This window comes from Theropithecus gelada, chromosome 1, assembly GCF_003255815.1.
Source record: "Theropithecus gelada isolate Dixy chromosome 1, Tgel_1.0, whole genome shotgun sequence".
Classification (NCBI taxonomy): domain Eukaryota; kingdom Metazoa; phylum Chordata; class Mammalia; order Primates; family Cercopithecidae; genus Theropithecus; species Theropithecus gelada.
Genome location: NC_037668.1, coordinates 189,928,493 through 189,946,666, shown reverse-complemented (window position 1 = coordinate 189,946,666; position 18,174 = coordinate 189,928,493). Strand labels below are relative to the sequence as shown.

Here is an 18,174-nt window from a genome sequence, read left to right as displayed (position 1 = left end):
GCAACCTAGCAGTGGAAGGACAAAGAATATTGTGACTGAATTTTTTGGATCCCTTTCAATAAATACACTATTGCTGCTAGGCTGTTCTGTATATCCATTGCCTGTAATCACACTGTTCCAGAAATATAAACTGTTTGATTCCTGGGAGTCCTTCAGTAATCAAACACAGTGATTAATATGCAATTAATGCTTATATATTATGGTTGTAAATATATAACAATATATATTAATACATACAAATACATGTATTTCCTAGCTCTGTCCACTGAGAAAGCTTGCAAGCAATGATAGTCCAAGAACAATGAGCGTACTTAAGATTTTTGGTTTTAAAATATATTTCTCCACTAAAAGAAAAGAGGTTTCTTGGATACAAGACTGATTCCAGGACTGGGGCAATGCCAGTATGGAATGAAGCTGGAACATTATTGTCTAAGAAAGTACTTATAAAGAATGACAGAAATATGTCAAAAGGATACAGAAGTCAGTCTGAAGGAGCTCCAACTAGCCAAATATAAGATGACTTGAGTTTCAAAATTAATAACAGGATATATATATTAATGACCCAGGATTCCACAATGATATAAACAAACAGAAGGACTAACTAATAAATGTGGAAGATATAAAAACTCAGAAAATCATCATTTGGACAACTAACATATCAATGATTATTATTATAAGTAAGATATAATAATAGAGGCTCAAAGGGAAGAATATGGTAACTTTACAGCAGTGAAATCTGGCAGCCTCCATCTTAATCAAGTGATCAAAGTTAACATCACCAGCACTGAGACAAATAGATATCATATGCCTCCAGATATGACAAACTAAGGATGACAAAATAGGACTACTATAGTATTCCTGATGAAAATAGATAATCTGAATCTTAGGCATAAGAAAACACAAGACAAATTCAAACTGAGGAACATCCTATAAAATAAATAACTTATACTCTTCAAAAATGTTGATGTCATAAACTGAAAAACTGTACCAATTTAGAGGAGATTAAAGAGACATGACAAATAAATGCAACAAGTCATTCAGAATGGTCCTGGACTAGAATTTTTTTTTCTATAAAGGACATTAGTGAATACATTGCTGAAATTTAAATTGTAAAGAATTTAAAATTAAAAATTTAAAGTTTTCTCGGATATATCAATATTAATTTTCTAATTTTGCTAATTGTTCTATGGTTTTATAACAACTCTGAAGCAAAATCAATAGGCAATTACAAAAGTTCAGAAATATAACTCTATAAAGTTCATACATTTCTGGCTTCACTTACATTATATTGTTAGCGTTTTTTTCCATTCAATTTCAACTACTAAATAGTATTTTTAAGAGCAGTAAAGTAATCCATCCTATAGTTGAGCACTATTTCTGCAACTACTATGGCTGGGTATGTTTATTTTTCCAGAATTTTCACACACATATGATTAATACCAGTATATAATCTTTACATAGTACTTAGAATCACTCCTTAAAATAAATTTCTTTGTGTATAATTTGCAAATCAAACTATTTTAGCATTGATCATATGTATATACTGCCAAATTATCTTCCTGGAAGACTATCAACTCATTACCACTCTCCCTTCCTCCACCTACCCTTCCCCAATAGGCACATGCTCGAGCACATACACTCATTGCAAGTAAGAGTATTTCCCATTTTGGAACATCCCTTTGATTTTACCCATAACTATCAGATGATTTCTTTGGTACCTTGTATTATTCTATATTTTGCTTTTATTTATTTGCAAAATTAAGTATTATTTCATGTAAGCTGAATGTGTGAATTTTTGTCTTTTAAAAATATTGACATCCTGCACCATCTTCTTACCCTATTTGGAGCTTTTATTAAAAAGATAAAATTGGCCAGTCACGGTGGCTCACGCCTGTAATCCTAGCACTTTGAGAGGCCAAGGCAGGCAGATCATGAAGACAAGAGATCGAGACCATCCTGTTCAACATGGTGAAATCCTGTCTCTACTAAAAATACAAAAATTAGCTGGGTGTGGTGGTGCGCACCTGTAGTCTCAGCTACTCGGGAGGCTGAGGCTGGAGAATTGCTTAAACCTGGGAGGTGAAGGCTGCAGTGAGCTGAGATCACACCACCGCACTCCAGCCTGGCAACAGAGTGAGACTCTGTCTCCAAAAAAAAAAAAAAAAAAAAATTATCAAAGCTTTTAATATTTTGAAGCAATTAAGCCATTTACTTGCCCTAATTATGACACCTTTCCCAATTTGGGTTTAAATTTTGTTTGTGGTGCTTTCTTATATGTAGGGTAGATTTCTTTCTTAATTTCTATAGTTTTACTGTTGTTAAAACTGTTGTTTAGCTGATCTGAACTCTTTCAGTAAGTGAAAACAAGCTAAATTTCCTTCAAAGAGTTTCCCATTTGTCCCAACACCATGCATTTAATCTCTCCTTTCACCACGGATCTACATGACCACCTTTATCACAGACTAAATTATTACTTTTAGGTAGATTTTAAATTTTTATTCTGCTTCTTTTGTTACAGCAGTCTTAGAGTACATTTTAATAGTTGATGAGGTAAATTCATCATTAACCTCTGAATAATTCATTCTACTAATGAACTTTAACGTTAATTGGCCATATTCTACACACCCTTAAAAAAAACTACTGGGATTTATTTTAAATTGGAATCTAACTAAATTAGTAATTATGGTTACTGGTCTATACAAATTGTTCTAAAATTGATCTGAACTATTTTAATGTTTTATAATCTTTAAAATTACATTTCATTAAGAATGTGGTTTTGATTAGTATGCATCAACACTGTCTTACTTTAATGTACTCAGTATCATAATAGCTAATTTCAACTTACGTTGTATATGGGCTTTTTTTTTGGTCTTTCTATATTTATCATCTAGTGATAATGTAGGCTCTTGGGTAAATAATAAGCTCATTTATTTTCATTCTTATCTAAAAATGAAAGCATTCAAGACTACGAATGTTTAGTACAATTCTGACCACACTCCAGAAATTTTTGATAAATAATATTTCCACTAGCAGTATTTTTTGAATGCACTGATTTTCGAACACACAGGTACTCAGAGGAGTCTTCATTTACTCTTTTATAGACTGTCTCTGTTTGTCTCTGTTTGTTCTCTTGTCCTCAGAGCCTCGTAAATATCAGGTACGTTTAAGACAAAAAACAAAAAACAAAAAACTGACAACAACAACAAAACCCCCAAAACCTGCTGCTTGAGTAAACTGAGTATTTAAAAGCAAAGACTCTGAAGCCACAACGTCTGGGTTTATATCTCAGCTCCCTCCTCTTACTAGCTATATTAACTGAGTCAACCTCCATAACCTCTCTGTGTACCAGTTTCCTTTTCAATAAAAAATAATAATAGTATTTATCAGCAGGGTACAGAGGCTCACATCTGCAATCCCAGCACTTTGGGAGGCTGAGGCAGGCAGATCATGAGATCAAGAGATCGAGACCATCCTGGCCAACATGGTGAAACCTCGTCTCTATTAAAAATACAAAAATTAGCTGGGTGTGGTGGTGTGTGTCTGTAGTCCCAGCTACTCAGGAGGCTGAGGCAGGAGAATCACCTGAACCCAGGAGGCGGAGGCTGCAGTAAGCCAAGATGGTGCCACTGCACTCCAGCCTGGGCAACAGAGCGAGACCTCGCCTCAAAAAATAAAAAAAATAATAATAGTAGTATTTCTCTCACAGAGTAGTTCTGAAAGTTAGTTAATACATATGAATAGTTCAAACACTGTCTATGAAAAGTAACTGCAAAATACATGCTACCTAATTATTATTATTATTTTTTCAGATGGAGTCTTGCTCTGTCGCCAGGCTGGAGTGCAATGGTGCAATCTTGGCTCACTACAACCACTACCTCCCGGGTTGAAGGAATTTTGCTGCCTCACCCTCCCAAGTAGCTGGGACTACAGGCGTGCACCACCATGCCCAGCTAATTTTTTTGTATTTTTAGTAGAGACAGGGTTTCACCATTTTGGCCTGGATGGTTTCGATCTCTTGACCTCGCGATCCGCCTGCCCTGGCCTCCCAAAGTGCTGGGATTACAGGCGTGAGCCGCCACGCCCAGCCCCTAATTATTTAATTTCTAACAGATTTTGCTTTACATAAATTCCAATCCTTCGTGATACAAAGTTTTACTACTTTTGGAAAATATACCTTTTATTTACGTGGAAACACTGTCCTATTTTATTCATACTTTTGGAGTTTTTTTTAGTTTTACAGTATTCTTTAGTTTGGATTTGCCAGGCTTATACTCGACTATCCACTATTTCAATTGTTCTTGTGTCAATTTATTTTAGGTCTAGCTATTATTTGGAGCACAGCTAGAAATGAAGGGTAAGGCCTTCAGTGCAATGTATCATGTCAGCTCCATCTCAACACTAGTATGGTTTCCTCCTCAAAAACTACCCAGTCCTCTAACAGATGCTAAGAATTCTCCTAGGAGACTTGTCATTTAATCCTTAAGCATGCATTTACCATGCATCTAGTGACTCACAGATTAGGCAGCTCTTACTCCATATTTTCTCTTTTAATCATCTATAAATTCTTCTAAGTTTTGGGTGTGAGGAGAGCAATATAGCAATAGGATTTCTTGCGGGAGGGGATGAGACGATATTAACACACTGTCTCGGAGTACTATCTCAAACCAAAAGTCTCCTTCACCACATAAAAAAAAGTGCTACTCCAAAATATTTCAAAAAAAAGATTCTGATTGTTTTTCTTTTTCCTCCAGATTCAATTTCTTTTTAGAAAAGTTGCTATATCATGGTTGTGCATATCTGTGGGGGGTACATGTATTATTTCGATAGACAAATACAATGTAATAATCAATTAGGGTAACTGGGATTTCTATATTCTCAAACATTTATCATTTCTTGTGTTGGAAACACTGCAATTCTTTTCTAGCTATTCTGAAATATACAATAAAGTATTAACTATAACTTCCCTACTGTATTATCAAATACTAGAACTCATTGACCCAAACTTACTATATTTTTGTACCCACTAAGCAACTTCTCTCCATCCCCACCCCCATACCTTTCCCTTCTCTGCCTACTATCTCCATTCCACACTCTGCCTCCATGAGATCCACTTTTTTTGCTCCCATTTAAGACTGACAATATGTGATGTTTGATTGTCTTTTGGTTCCTGCCTCATTTCACTTAATTTAATGATCTCCAGTTCCATCCATGTTGTTGCAAATGACAAGATTTCATTCTTTTTTATGGCTGAATAATATTCCAATGTGTATATACACCACATTTTTTTATCCTTTCATCTGTTGATGGATACCTAAAGGTCGATTCCAAATATTGACTATTGTGAATAGTGCTGCAATAAACATGGGAGTGCAGATATCTCTTCAATATACCGATTTCCTTTCTTTTGGATATATACCCAGCAGTGGGGTTGCTGGAACATATGACAGTTATATTTTTAGTTTTCTGAGGAACCTCCATACTCTTTTTCATAACGGCTGTACTACTTCACATTCTCAACAGTATAGGGGCATTCACTCTTTCTCCATGTCCTTTCTAACATTTGTTACTTCTATCTTTTTGATAATGCCATTCTAACTGTGGTGAGACGATATCTCATTGTGGTTTTGACTTCCACTTTCCTGATGGTTAATGATAAGTATTTTTTCATATACCTATTGACCACTTGTATATCTTCTTTTGAAAATGTCTATTTAGAGTTTTTGTCAATTTTTAAATTGGATTATTTTTTGCAGTCAAATTGTTTGATTCCATTATATATTCTGGTTATTAATCCCTCGTCAGATGGGTAATCTGCAAACATTTTCTCATATTCTGAAGGCTGTATTCAGATTCAATTTCTACTGTTTTCTAGCTCATAGGATTTGCTAGAATTTCCAAAACAATGTTAATATAAAAGGTAACTGTGGAAACCTCTTCTTGTTCCCCTATATAGAGTTTGGTCAACGTCCTCCAGCCAAAAACCAATTAAAAAAACACCTGTAGTTAAACAAGTTTTATTTATTGCTAGTTGCAATAAATATGAATAAGTGAGAGATGGCTCAGTAAGGCACTTGTTAAATAATTTGTGGGAGGGTTCAAGAAAGTGGGGCTTCACTGTGGATTAGATACTGTCAAATGGGAATGATTCTGTAATTCAGTAACTTATGTAATGACAAATCTTATTTAGGAGCACAGAAGCCTACAGGGAAGCTGCAGTTTTAACTGGTAAAGAAGCAGAAATCACTCACATTGGTCAGGGTAGGTTTGTTTTTATTTTCCTATAGTTTGCACAGTGACTTTGTTTTTTAAATGTGGCTAGACAACTTTATGGAGTGATCTTGCTTTTTGTTTTGCTTCAGCAGTCAGAGAGAGTAGCTTTGTCTGATGTTGATGTTCTACGAAATTATGTTCAGAAGGAGAACATAAATGGCTAGTTATAAATGCTAAGCCAGTTTCCAGATACAGGGACTGCTATTCTCTCTCAAGTTCCTAGAGTATATTTCAATTTAAGGCTTTAAATTTTATCCTAATGTATTCCATTATGTCGTAAAAAAATAATTGAATCTGGTATTCTCATGGCTGTTCAGAAACAGACACAAACTAATCTGCAAACTCACTATAAAAAAGAATAGGCCAAATGTATGTATTGTACATGAACGTAATACGGGATGATGTACAGAGTAGTCACGTAAACTAATCATAAAAGTAACAAGGTAGTCGTCCAAGTTTGGAGACAAGTAAAACAGAAGTGATATAATCCAAAAGGATTTACTGTTCACTTAGATAAAAATAGGTATAATATTTTTTAAAATAAAGTGAATATACAAATAAATGTTCATTAAAAAATACCTCACTGTTTTTTGTTTTACTATAAAGGATATTAGGGTAATTCTTTTTTTTGGGGGGTGGGATGGGGTGGCGGGGAGACAGGGTCTGACTCTGTCACCCAGGCTGGAGTATACTGGCATGATCTCAGCTCACTGTAACCACGGCCTCCTGGGTTCAAGGTATCCTCCCACCTTAGCCTCCTGAGTAGCTGAAACCACAAGCACATGCCACCATGCCCAACTAATTTTTTTTATTTTTTGTAGAGGCAGGGTCTCACCATGTTGCCCAGGCAATATTAGGGTAATTCTTAAAATCTGAAAATCTAGAATTTAGAAATAATATTGTATCTTATTAACTGCCTGAATTTTAAAGTTATATTGTGATTACATAAGACAATATCCTTGTTCCTAAGGAAATACATGCTGAAGTATTTAAGGGTAAAGAAACATATGTGTGTACCTTACTCAAACAATCCAGAAAAGAAATTATATGAATATATATGTAAAAGAAAGGCTGAATGAGAATGATAAAACAAAGGTGATAAAATGTTAAGTGTTTAGACAATCTGGATACAAACTATAAAGGAATTATTCGTAGTATTTTTGTAATGTTTCTCTAAGTCAAAACTTATTTCAATATAAAAAGTTTAAAAACACAGCCGGGAGCAGGGCTCATTACTGTAATCCAGCACTCTGGGAGGCCGAGGTGGGCAGATCACCTGAGATCAGGAGTTTGAGACCCACCTGGCCAACATGGTGAAACCCCCGTCTCTACTAAAAATACAAAAATTAGCCGGACGCAGTGGTGCACGCCTGTAGTCCCAGCCACTCGGGAGGCTGAAGCTGGAGAATTGCTTGAACCCGGAAGGCAGAGGTTGCAGTGAGCCAAGATCATACCACTGCACTCCAGTCTGGGTGACAGAGCAGGACTCCATCTCAAAAATAAAAATTAAAAATGCCTGGGCGCACTGGCTCACGCCTATAATCCCAGCACTTGGAGAAGTCAAGAAGGGAGGATCACAAGGTCAAGAGATGGAGACCATCCTGGCCAACATGGTGAAACCCCGTCTCTACTAAAACTACAAAAAATCAGCTGGGTGTGGTGGCACATGCCTGTAGTCCCAGCTACTCGGGAGGCTGAGGCAGGAAAATCGCCTGAACCCGGGAGGTGGAGGTTGCAGTGAGCAGAGATGGTGCCACTGCACTCCAGCCCGGATTCAGAGCAAGACTCTGTCTCAAAAATATGAAATAAAATATAAAAACAAAAAGTTAAAAAAAGCATATTAGGCCTCAAAAATAAGCTTGACAGATATCAGTATCTCCAAGTCAAAGATGAAGAGAGTAAAGTTCAAAATAATCATACAACTAATTAAAAGAGGTAAAGCTGATACCTATTTTACTCAAGACTATAGTCTTTATTCCATGGAAAAGGTGTAAGTTTCAACATAGTGAAGCATAATTCAATGACAGATTTATAATTTTCATATCTCTAAGATAAACTATGTCCTTATTATGCATTTTTTTTTTCCTAAAGTATTTCCTTCCTCTCAGGTTCTGAAATTAAGTTTTAAAAAAATGCCAGGGATAGTGGCTTACACCTGCAATCCTACCACTCTGGGAGGGTGAGGCAGACAGATCGCTTGAGTCCAGGAGTTTGAGACCAGTCTGAAAAACATGGTGAAATCCCATCTCTACAATAAGTACAAAAATTAGCTGGGCATGGTGGTGCACTCCCACAGACCCAGTTACTTGAGAGGCTGAGGTAGGAGGATTGCTCGAGCCTAGGAGGTCAAGGCTACAGCATTCCAACCTGCGTGACAGAGTGTCTCAAAAAAACAAAAACAAAGCAAAACCCTTTAGATTTGTTCCATCACAATTTGGTGAAGAAAATAAATTTAAGTTAGTATCATTGAAAAAGCAAATATTAATATTTGATTCTGCCATTATGCATAAGAGCTATTCAAGTGCTAATCAACAGCACTGCATTCAAAATGGTTGTCTTTGTGACAGGACACTTTAGTAAACTAATCTATGACTTTATAACTCAGACAATTATACTTGTGGTATCATTAAAACAAAGATATTGTTTACCTGAGAACTGCCACTGAAACCTGGAGGTTGGCTGTATTCTGTGGAATCAATAATACTACTGCAAAATGAAGAGAGAAAAATGTGATTTCAGTATTTACATAATTTTAACAACTGAAAAACTAAATCTAAAGTATATCATACATAAGCCCAGTATTTCTAATTTCTAAGCAAAGAAAACATTTACTGCCAATCATTAAAGATCAAATAGACTACCCACGACATATCAGCAAATATTTAAGCAATTTAACACTTCAATTCACCACCTCAAACACATAAACCAAGAAATAATGTCAACAGGGGATAATCACAAGGCAGGTGTCTATATAAATTTACTTGTTTATATTTCATTTTCAGATAGGTTAATCAGGTTTGGGGAACTCTACGGCAAAGAAAATTTACACTATTGGGAAAAGAGCACAAGCATGCAATCAAAGTCTATGGTTAACAGACCCTGCTATGCCATTAAAAAGCTATGTGTTCTTGGACAGTTACCTTATAATCAATCACTCAAGATTCCTCATTTATAAAAACGAGGTGATGAGGGCTAGCTATTTATATATTATCTCGAGTCCCTCCCAGCTTCAAAATATTATAATCAAACCTCATGTGAAAAACAGAACTATCAAAAGAATAAAATAAATGGTAAAATAACAATAATCTTGCCTTTGTAACCCAAAACCAATATACTAGCTTCTTCTGCTCTGGTCAAACATAATATACTTTCTCCACTGGTTCTTTTTATGTGATTATATCCTCTATACATTCTATCTAACCCTAAAAAAAAATCCAGAAGCGTAGACTATCTTTTACTTCCTCTATCTTGGCATTTCTATCTTACCATTTCATCATTCCTATCTCCCTCCCATCTTTAAATAAGCCCTACATAAAAAACTATCAACAACTGAAAATCACATGACATATATACCAACTGTATACATTACGATTTACTTTTTGTAAATTCTTTTTCTCTATTTCTACTATAAACATGTTTAGTCCAGGCACGGTCACTCATGCCTGTTATCTCAGCACTTTGGGTGGCCAAGGTGGGCGGATCACCTGGGGTCAGGTGTTCAAGACCAGCCTGACCAACATGGTGAAACCCTATCTCTATTAAAAATAAAAAAATTAGCTGGGTGTGGTGGCACGCTCCGGCACGCTCCTGTAATCCCAGCTACTTGGGAGGCTGAGGCAGTAGAATCACTTGAACTTGGGAGATGGAGATTGCAGTGAGCTGAGATCACACCACTGCACTCCAGCCTGGGTGACAGGGTGAAACTCTGTCTCAAAAAACAAACAACAACAACAAAAAAATTATATTCTTTCTACCCTACAAAATTTAAGAAATTGAGATTACTAATTAGAATGGTTCTATATGCAAATACACAAAATGATTAATTACTTAGTACTGAAAGAACCTCAAAGGTTAAAGCATGGGAGGTATTCTTAGAAGTACACAGTTTGGATTTTACCCATAGAAGTGAATAGCCTGACTCTGGGCAAGAGGTTAATCTTACTTGAGTTCTAGCTTCTCCATCTACTAAATGATGAAGACATATCAGAGAAGTTTGAGATTTAAATAAGATAATGCATGTAAAGTTCACAGTATGATGCCAAAAAACAGTAAATATTCAATAAATTTTAGTTTCTTTTATTAACAAGATTAGTAACATAAAACTTCACATTTTCAAAAATAAATCATATGAATCTGCCTACACAGAAGTCTTCTTTTTTTTAAAGGCATAGTTAATGGGTACAAACACAAAATTACATGAAAGAAATAAGTTCTAAGGTTTGACAGCAGACTAAGGTGACTATAGTTAGCAACAATATATTGTATATTTCAAAATAGCTAGAAGAGGCCAGGCACGGTGGCTCATGCTTATAATCCTAGGACTTTGGGAGGCCAAGGTGGGAGGGTCACTGGAGCCCAGGAGTTCAAGACCAGCCCGGAAAAGATAGTGAGACCCTGTTTTCTACATATAATTAACTGTGTGTGGTGGTGCATGCCTGGGGTTCCAGCTACTCAGGAGGGTGAGGTGGGAAGATCACTTAATCTCAAATGGTCAAGGCTACAATGAACTGTGATCACATCGCTGCATTCCAGCCTGGGCAAGAGAGAGGCCCCGTCTAAAACAAAAACAAAAACAAAAACAAAAACAAAAAAACCCAAAACCAAAACCAAAATAGCCAGAAGAAATGATAAATGCCCAAGGTGATGGGATAACTCCCAAATACTCTGACTTGATCATTACACATTCTATGCATGTAAAAAATATCACAAGTATCCCCATAGACATGTACAAAATACTATGTATCAATGAAAAAATAAAGTTAGAGAGTGCCAAAAAATACAGCACATTTAAAAAAAAAAAAACACCTTAATTGTGTTAACAGTTCCTATAGCAAAACTGAATTATAAAAGAGCCTTTAAAGAACTTAACCATATAAAGAATTCAAATGTTCTTCTCATGAGTTTATTTAGATAAAATGTAACCGTTGCTTGCCTTTCCTATAGAGTCACACACTGGTATGACAAGACTGCATGCTATTGTCAGTTTACTGCATCCAGAGACTAATAGGACTGAAAGTGAGGTAATGCAATGCATTAAAAATCTCTGTTCTTCCTACTAATGAAACTCAATCCCCTAGCATTTGTATAACATTAATAAAAATCATGTAGCTGCATATTTAGAGGCCTATAGAACAGAACATTTCCAGCTATACATTTTTATGGATTTATGATTCAGAATTTTGTGACTGCAAGCCAAAAAAATGAATACTGATATCTCAGTGTATACAGTGCTATAATTCTACATTTCATATATGTTAAAAAATACTCATCAGTTTATTGCAGATAAAACTAAGAATTAAAATAGTATCTTATTAATGATTACAGAATATGAAACGTATTTTCTAGCAGTTCTTAATTTAATTCACTAAGAAAAAGGTATAATACAGACTGCAACAGAAAAATTTGAATAATAAAACCCATTAATTCTGCTTAATATATATCATACATTCATACATTCATACACATACACACACACACACAGAAAAGAATATAGCCGGGCGCAGTGGCTCACGCCCATAATCTCAACACTTTGGGAGGCTGAGGTGGGCAGATCACAAGGTCAGGAGATCGAGACCACCCTCACTAACATGGTGAAACCCCGTCTCTACTAAAAATACAAAGAATTAGCCGGGCGTGGTAGCGGGTGCCTATAGTCCCAGCTACTCGGGAGGCTGAGGCAGGAGAATGGCATGAACCCGGGAGGTGGAGCCTGCAGTGAGCAGAGATCACGCCACTGCACTCCAGCCTGGGCAACAGAGCAAGACACCGTTTCAAAAAAAAAAAAAAAAAAGAATATTAGAAAGCACTGACACGGCTGGGTCCCTCTTGACTCTGGTGCTGTACTACTACTTTAACTCTTGATTCATCTGCAGTCACTAGATGGCAATAACAATATCAACAGTACCAATTACTGAGGGTTTACTATGCACTAACCTAAATAAACTTCACAGCTCTAATGTAGATAATACTATTATCATTCTCATTTCTCAAGTGAGAAAACTCGAGCACTGAGAGATTATATATTTGGCTCAAGATAACAACACTGGGAAATAGCAATGTTATTATTCAAACCCAAGCAGTCAAGTTCCAGAGTCCACAAGAACCACCATGCTATATAAACTACCTAGGCACTTTATGTTTTCTAACTGAAGAACAGGAAAATCCTGGATAAGCCCCCACCTCATAGACATATTTTAAAGAGAAAAATGAAAAACAGTAACCTATAAATATAAGACAGAATCATGTATTTTTCAAATAAATGTCAATAAAGTTATAAAAGTTACACTAGCTTAAGAAATCGCGGCAGGTGGATCATCTGAGTCAGGAGTTCAAACCAGCCTGGCCAACATGGTGAAACCCCAACTCTACAAAAATACAAAAATGAACCGGGCGTGATGGCAAGTGTGTGTAATCCCAGCTATTAGAGAGGCTGAGGCAGGAGAATCTCTTGAATCTGGGAGGCGAAGGTTGCAGTGAGCCAAGATCACACCATTGCACTCTAGCCTCGGTGCTGGGTAACAGAGCAAGACTCCACCTCCAAAACAAAACAAAACAAAACAAAACAACAACAACAAAAAACACTTAATAAAGACATCAAAAGATGTCAAGCAAAAAAATTTTCAGAGTAGTAAGTAAAACTGATAGAGGAGTAATATGCTTTAATCAAAAGATAATAAAACAGTTCGTAATCTTCTTGCTGGTAACAACGAGAAGCTTTGCTAAAATAAGTAAAAACAATGTAGCTGTTAATTTGAGGTATCAAAGAAATTCAGTTATGCAAGTAGATGTCATATAACTATTTTCACCTAGATTATTTTCCTTCAAAAGCAAAGACATATTTCCTAACTAGAAGGTAAGATTATTAAGTCAGTTTCACATATGAGGTATAGTATAATGAAGAGGTAAACAAGAGAAAACAATGGTTCACTCTTGGAAAAATAATAGGCATATTGATTTTAGACTAGCCTTTTATATTGAAAAAGAATGGTTTAAATTTAAATTATTAGTAGATATATTAGCTAATTAAATTATAAAGAGAAATTTTAAATCAATGAGCAAAAATAAAGCACACTGAGATCGTTTTAGGATAAACGTAGACAATAAATATGGAAATACGAATAAGGGAATCAAAGAGAGTCCAAAATGCCACATACTCACATAAAATTAGACTATTATCATTTTTTTGCTATAAATGTAAAAGAGAGAAAAAAGAGTCTACATTTAAATAAATAAATCAAATGGAGCTACAAATAAAACTTGCTCCTTTCCAGTGTTCTACATATAGTTACTGAACCAGTTTCTCCAAAAGAAAACACTAAGAAGTAACCTGAAAATACTAAATTTTAAATAATTTAATATTTTTAATTTAATTTTAAATTAATAGTAAATCCCATTTATTGAGCAACCAAAATTGTTGTGGCCCTAATTTTGCAGAGACCTCCAGCGATACTAAAAATCATTCTTCATGTTTTTTCTTGTTTTACTCCATATACCCTTTAACATTTGACACAAGTAGTCAAATATATCACCCAAAATCTATGCGACTAATCTGTCCACAACAATAACAGCAGCAGCTAACATTTATTGAGTTCTTACTATGTACCAGACATTATTTTCATGTCTTTAAACGTCATTTGTTTACGATCTCACTGTGTCACCCAGGCTGGAGTGCAATGACACAATTCCACAGCTGGAATACTACTTTGACAGTTGCAACATATAAATGCAGTTCTCCTCTAGGAAAGTATTTCTAAAATAGATTTCCTGATTTTGATGCAAAATCCAACTGAAAATTAAAATGAAATCTTCTCTCATTGCCTGTTAGGAAACAGACAATACTAAACTCTTCTCGTGGTATCTGAATTTCAAGGACACAAATTTTGTATAAATAAATATTGGTGATGACAATGGCTTTTTAAGCAATAAATAGATTTTTCGCAATATAGTTTGGCCTTAAAAAAAAAGTTTGGGCTCAAAAAGATTATATAAGACCTAAAATTCAAAACTCTGAAAATCAAATGCTTGTTTGCAACCTATTTAAAGGTAAAACCAAAAAACTTGGTCTGAACACATCTGACATCATGTTTCAATGTTGAAATACTAATGTGCTTGATTATGGGAAAGTCCCTCTTATTCTTCCATCAGTATTATATGATACATGGCATATGTACTCTGTTATCTTTCTAAAATCAGTAAAGGCAGGAAAGGAATATGACTATACTCTGACCCAAAAGATTTCCAAAAACGTTTTGGGAACTTATATATCATACAAGTTTAGGTTTACTTAAGGAATGCAAGGTTAGTACAACAACAAAAGTACTAAGGATAGAATACTTATCTATGATTTCTACAGAAAAGACATAGGGGCAATTTATTCTTCAAACAACAGAAGCTATCACAGTGTTTCAGAACTCCAGAAAAAAATTTACCCAGCACCCTCTTGTCTTTTAATTAGTACATGGTTACAAAGAGTCATAGTTACATAATGCATATGGGGACTATAGAACCTAGTATTTCTACTGCCTTTTAAAATGTTTAATACATAAAAATTCTGAAACTGAAAAAGGAAGGCAAAAGAGCAGCTCATTTAAAAGTTTTCTTTGTAAGAGGAGTTTCCTTAGAAAGAAACTTACTGCTAGCAGATATAAAAAGCAAACAGGAAGGAAAATTTCTAAAAGATGGAACAGGTCTGAGTCTACTGCTTTATTACTTTTGGAAGTAAACTACTTCGGTTGGTAGAATTCTAAAATAGACAAAAATAAGCTCAAAGGAATAAGACCAACAAGACTGATCTGCCTCTAACAAAATCAGTGAAAGTTTCAGTTTATTACACAAAGTGGTGTATTTGACTAGTTTGTATTCTATTACCACTTTCCAACAAGTTGGAGTAGATTACAATTTATTTGTAATTCACACAGAAGAAATTTTAAATTATCAGGTGATATAGTTGATACAATCCACCAGGGTTCTTTTAAAAAAAGAACCTGTTAAAAAAAAAAAAAAAAAAAAAAAAAAAAACTATCTGAAATAACATCAGAATTATTCCAGAAATAATTAGAAGAAGCATTCTAAAAACAATTAATTAAAAATTCAAAGATTGGGGGATGTGGTGAATGGGAAAAATATGACGGGACTTCGGTAGGAGAGAGAGCATGAGCAGCAGAAATGGTAAATGATAACAGCACATGAAATTTTACATTTGTATATGGTTGCCCTTATACCTAAGCAAAGTTGGTTTGCTTTGGTTTCCCTACGTACTCCCATGTCTGATCTCCTAGAATCAAAGTACATCTATAATAATTAAAGGGGTAAAAAGTTTCCTATGTGATTCTAAATGACTCTAACCCGAAAGGACAAAAAGTCATAAACATGAGGCTTTGATCACAGCATACAAATGGAATTAACAGGGAATGGTTGGTATATACCAATACTTTGTTTCCTTTACAGAGACTTGATTTCAACTTTTCTGGCCCTCTCAAGCCCAGAAACTTTATCTGAGGTGTTTCAAAGACATTACAGAAGAATGTGTAACTTTACAGAATAGAGTAAAATAATTAAAAATCTTTACCCCCATCCTGCACAAAACATGAAATATGCAGTTATAAAATGTGTTGAATATTTGAACTTTCTCTTATAAAAAGGAAAATAAGCATGTCAGATTTAAGGATTTATTTAAACACATGTAAGTAACACAGGCTTATCATCAATTACTAAATCAATCTTCCCCATATTTTCTAAAGTAGCATCTCTGTCACGCCCCAACCCCAGGTCTGCATCTGAATCTGAGATCTACCTCAAACCTAATCAATCAGATTTTTAAAATCTGCATTTCAAATAGGAGTCTTGGTTGACACTCATGAACACTGCAATTTGGCTTCTTCACACCTCAGACTTCAGAATTTAAACGAACTTTTAACATCTTCGTCAAGCAGTGATTTTAGATCTTTTTAAGTTTTTTAAAATTTTTAATGTTTCTGGGTACACAGCAGGTGTATATACTTACAAAGTACATGAGGTATTTTGGAACAGGCATGCAACATGTAATATCACAATATGGAGAATGGGGATATCCATCCCCTCAAGCATTTATCCTTTGTGTTACAAACAATCCCATTATACTTTTATATTTAAATGTACAATTAAATTATTATTGACTATAGTTGCCCTGTCATGCTATCGAATACTAGATCTTATTCATTCTAATTAATTTTTTTTTAATCCATTAAACGTTCCCACCTCCCCAGCCCCGTACTACCCTTTCCCAGCTTCTGGTAACCATCTTTCTATTCTCTGTCTTCATGAGTTCAATTGATTTTTAGATCCCACAAATAACTGAAAACATGTGTTGTTTATCTTTCTGTGCCTAGCTTAGTTCACTTAATATAATAACCTCCAGTTCTATCCATGGTGTTGCAAATAACAGAATCTCATTCTTTTTTACAGCTGAATAGTACTCCATTGAGTATGTGTACCACATTTTCTCAATTCATTCATCTGTTGATGGGCACATAGGTTACTTCCAAATCTTGGCTATTGTGAACAGTGCTGCAACAAACATGGGAACGCAGATAACTCTTTCATATATGGGTTTCTTTTGGATATATACCCAGCAGTGGGATTGTTAGGTAATACGCTACTATTTTTAATTTCTTGAGGAACCTCCAAACTGTTCTCCATAGTAGTTGTACTAATTTACATTCCCACCAGCACAGACAAGGGTTCCCTTTCCTCCACATCTTCACTAGCATTTGTTACTGCCTAACTTTTGGATAAAAGCCATTTTAACTGGGGTGAGATGATATCACATTGTAGTTGTGATTTGCATTTCTGATGATCAATGAGGTTGAACACTTCTATATACACTGGTTTGCCATTTTTGTCTTCTTTTGAGAAGTGTCTATTCAAATCTTTTACCCATTTTTAAATGATTATTACATTTTTTTTTCCTATAGAATTGTCTAAGCTCCTTGTATATTCTGGTTATTAATCTCTTGTCAGATAAGTAGCTTGCAAATATTTTCTCCCATTCTGTGGGCTGTCTCTTCACTTCGTTGATTGTTTCCTTTGCTGTGCAGAAGCTTTTTAACTTGATATGGTCCCGTTTGTTCATTTTTGCTTTGGTTGCCTGTGATTGTGGGGTATTACTCAAAAATTTTTTGCCCAGAGTTTCCGCAATGTTTTCTTGTTGTAGTTTCATAGTTTGAGGCCTTTAAATCTTTAATCCATTTTGATTTGATCTTTGCATATGAGAGTAGGAATCAAGTTTCATTCTTCTGCACATAAATATCCAGCTTTCCCAGCACCATTTATTAAAGAGAATGTCTTTTCCCCAATGTATGTTCTTAGCACCTTTGTCAAAAACGAGTTTGCTATAGGTGTGTGAATTTGTCTCGGGGTCCTCTATTTCTATTCTGTTCCATTGGCATGTGTCTGTTTTTACGCCAGTACAATTTAAAGTCAGGTAATATGATTCCTCTATTTTTGTTCTTCTTGCTCAGGACAGCTTTGGCTCTTCTGGGTCTTTTGTGATTCCATATACATTTTAGGATATTTTTTTCTATTTCTGTGAAGAACGTCATTGGTGTTTTGATAGTGATTGCAATGAATCTGTAGATTGCTTGGATAGTATGAACATTTTAACAATATTGATTCTTCCAACCCATTAACATGGCATATCTTTCCAGT

At 35.1% G+C, this 18,174-nt stretch overlaps 1 protein-coding gene across 10 annotated transcripts in view; it reads right to left on the bottom strand.

Annotated features, from left to right (window-relative positions):
• COP1 (COP1, E3 ubiquitin ligase) overlaps positions 1-18,174 on the bottom strand; it is a 258,997-nt gene that overhangs the window by 159,376 nt on the left and 81,447 nt on the right. For 9 of the 10 annotated variants that reach the window (XM_025403629.1, XM_025403653.1, XM_025403668.1 and 6 more), the window contains one exon: positions 8,919-8,976. The exons of the other annotated variant lie outside the window; for it this stretch is intronic. In XM_025403629.1, coding sequence (XP_025259414.1) covers positions 8,919-8,976 — 58 coding nt within the window. The remainder of the gene's footprint in view (positions 1-8,918; positions 8,977-18,174) is intronic. 10 annotated transcript variants of the gene reach the window in all.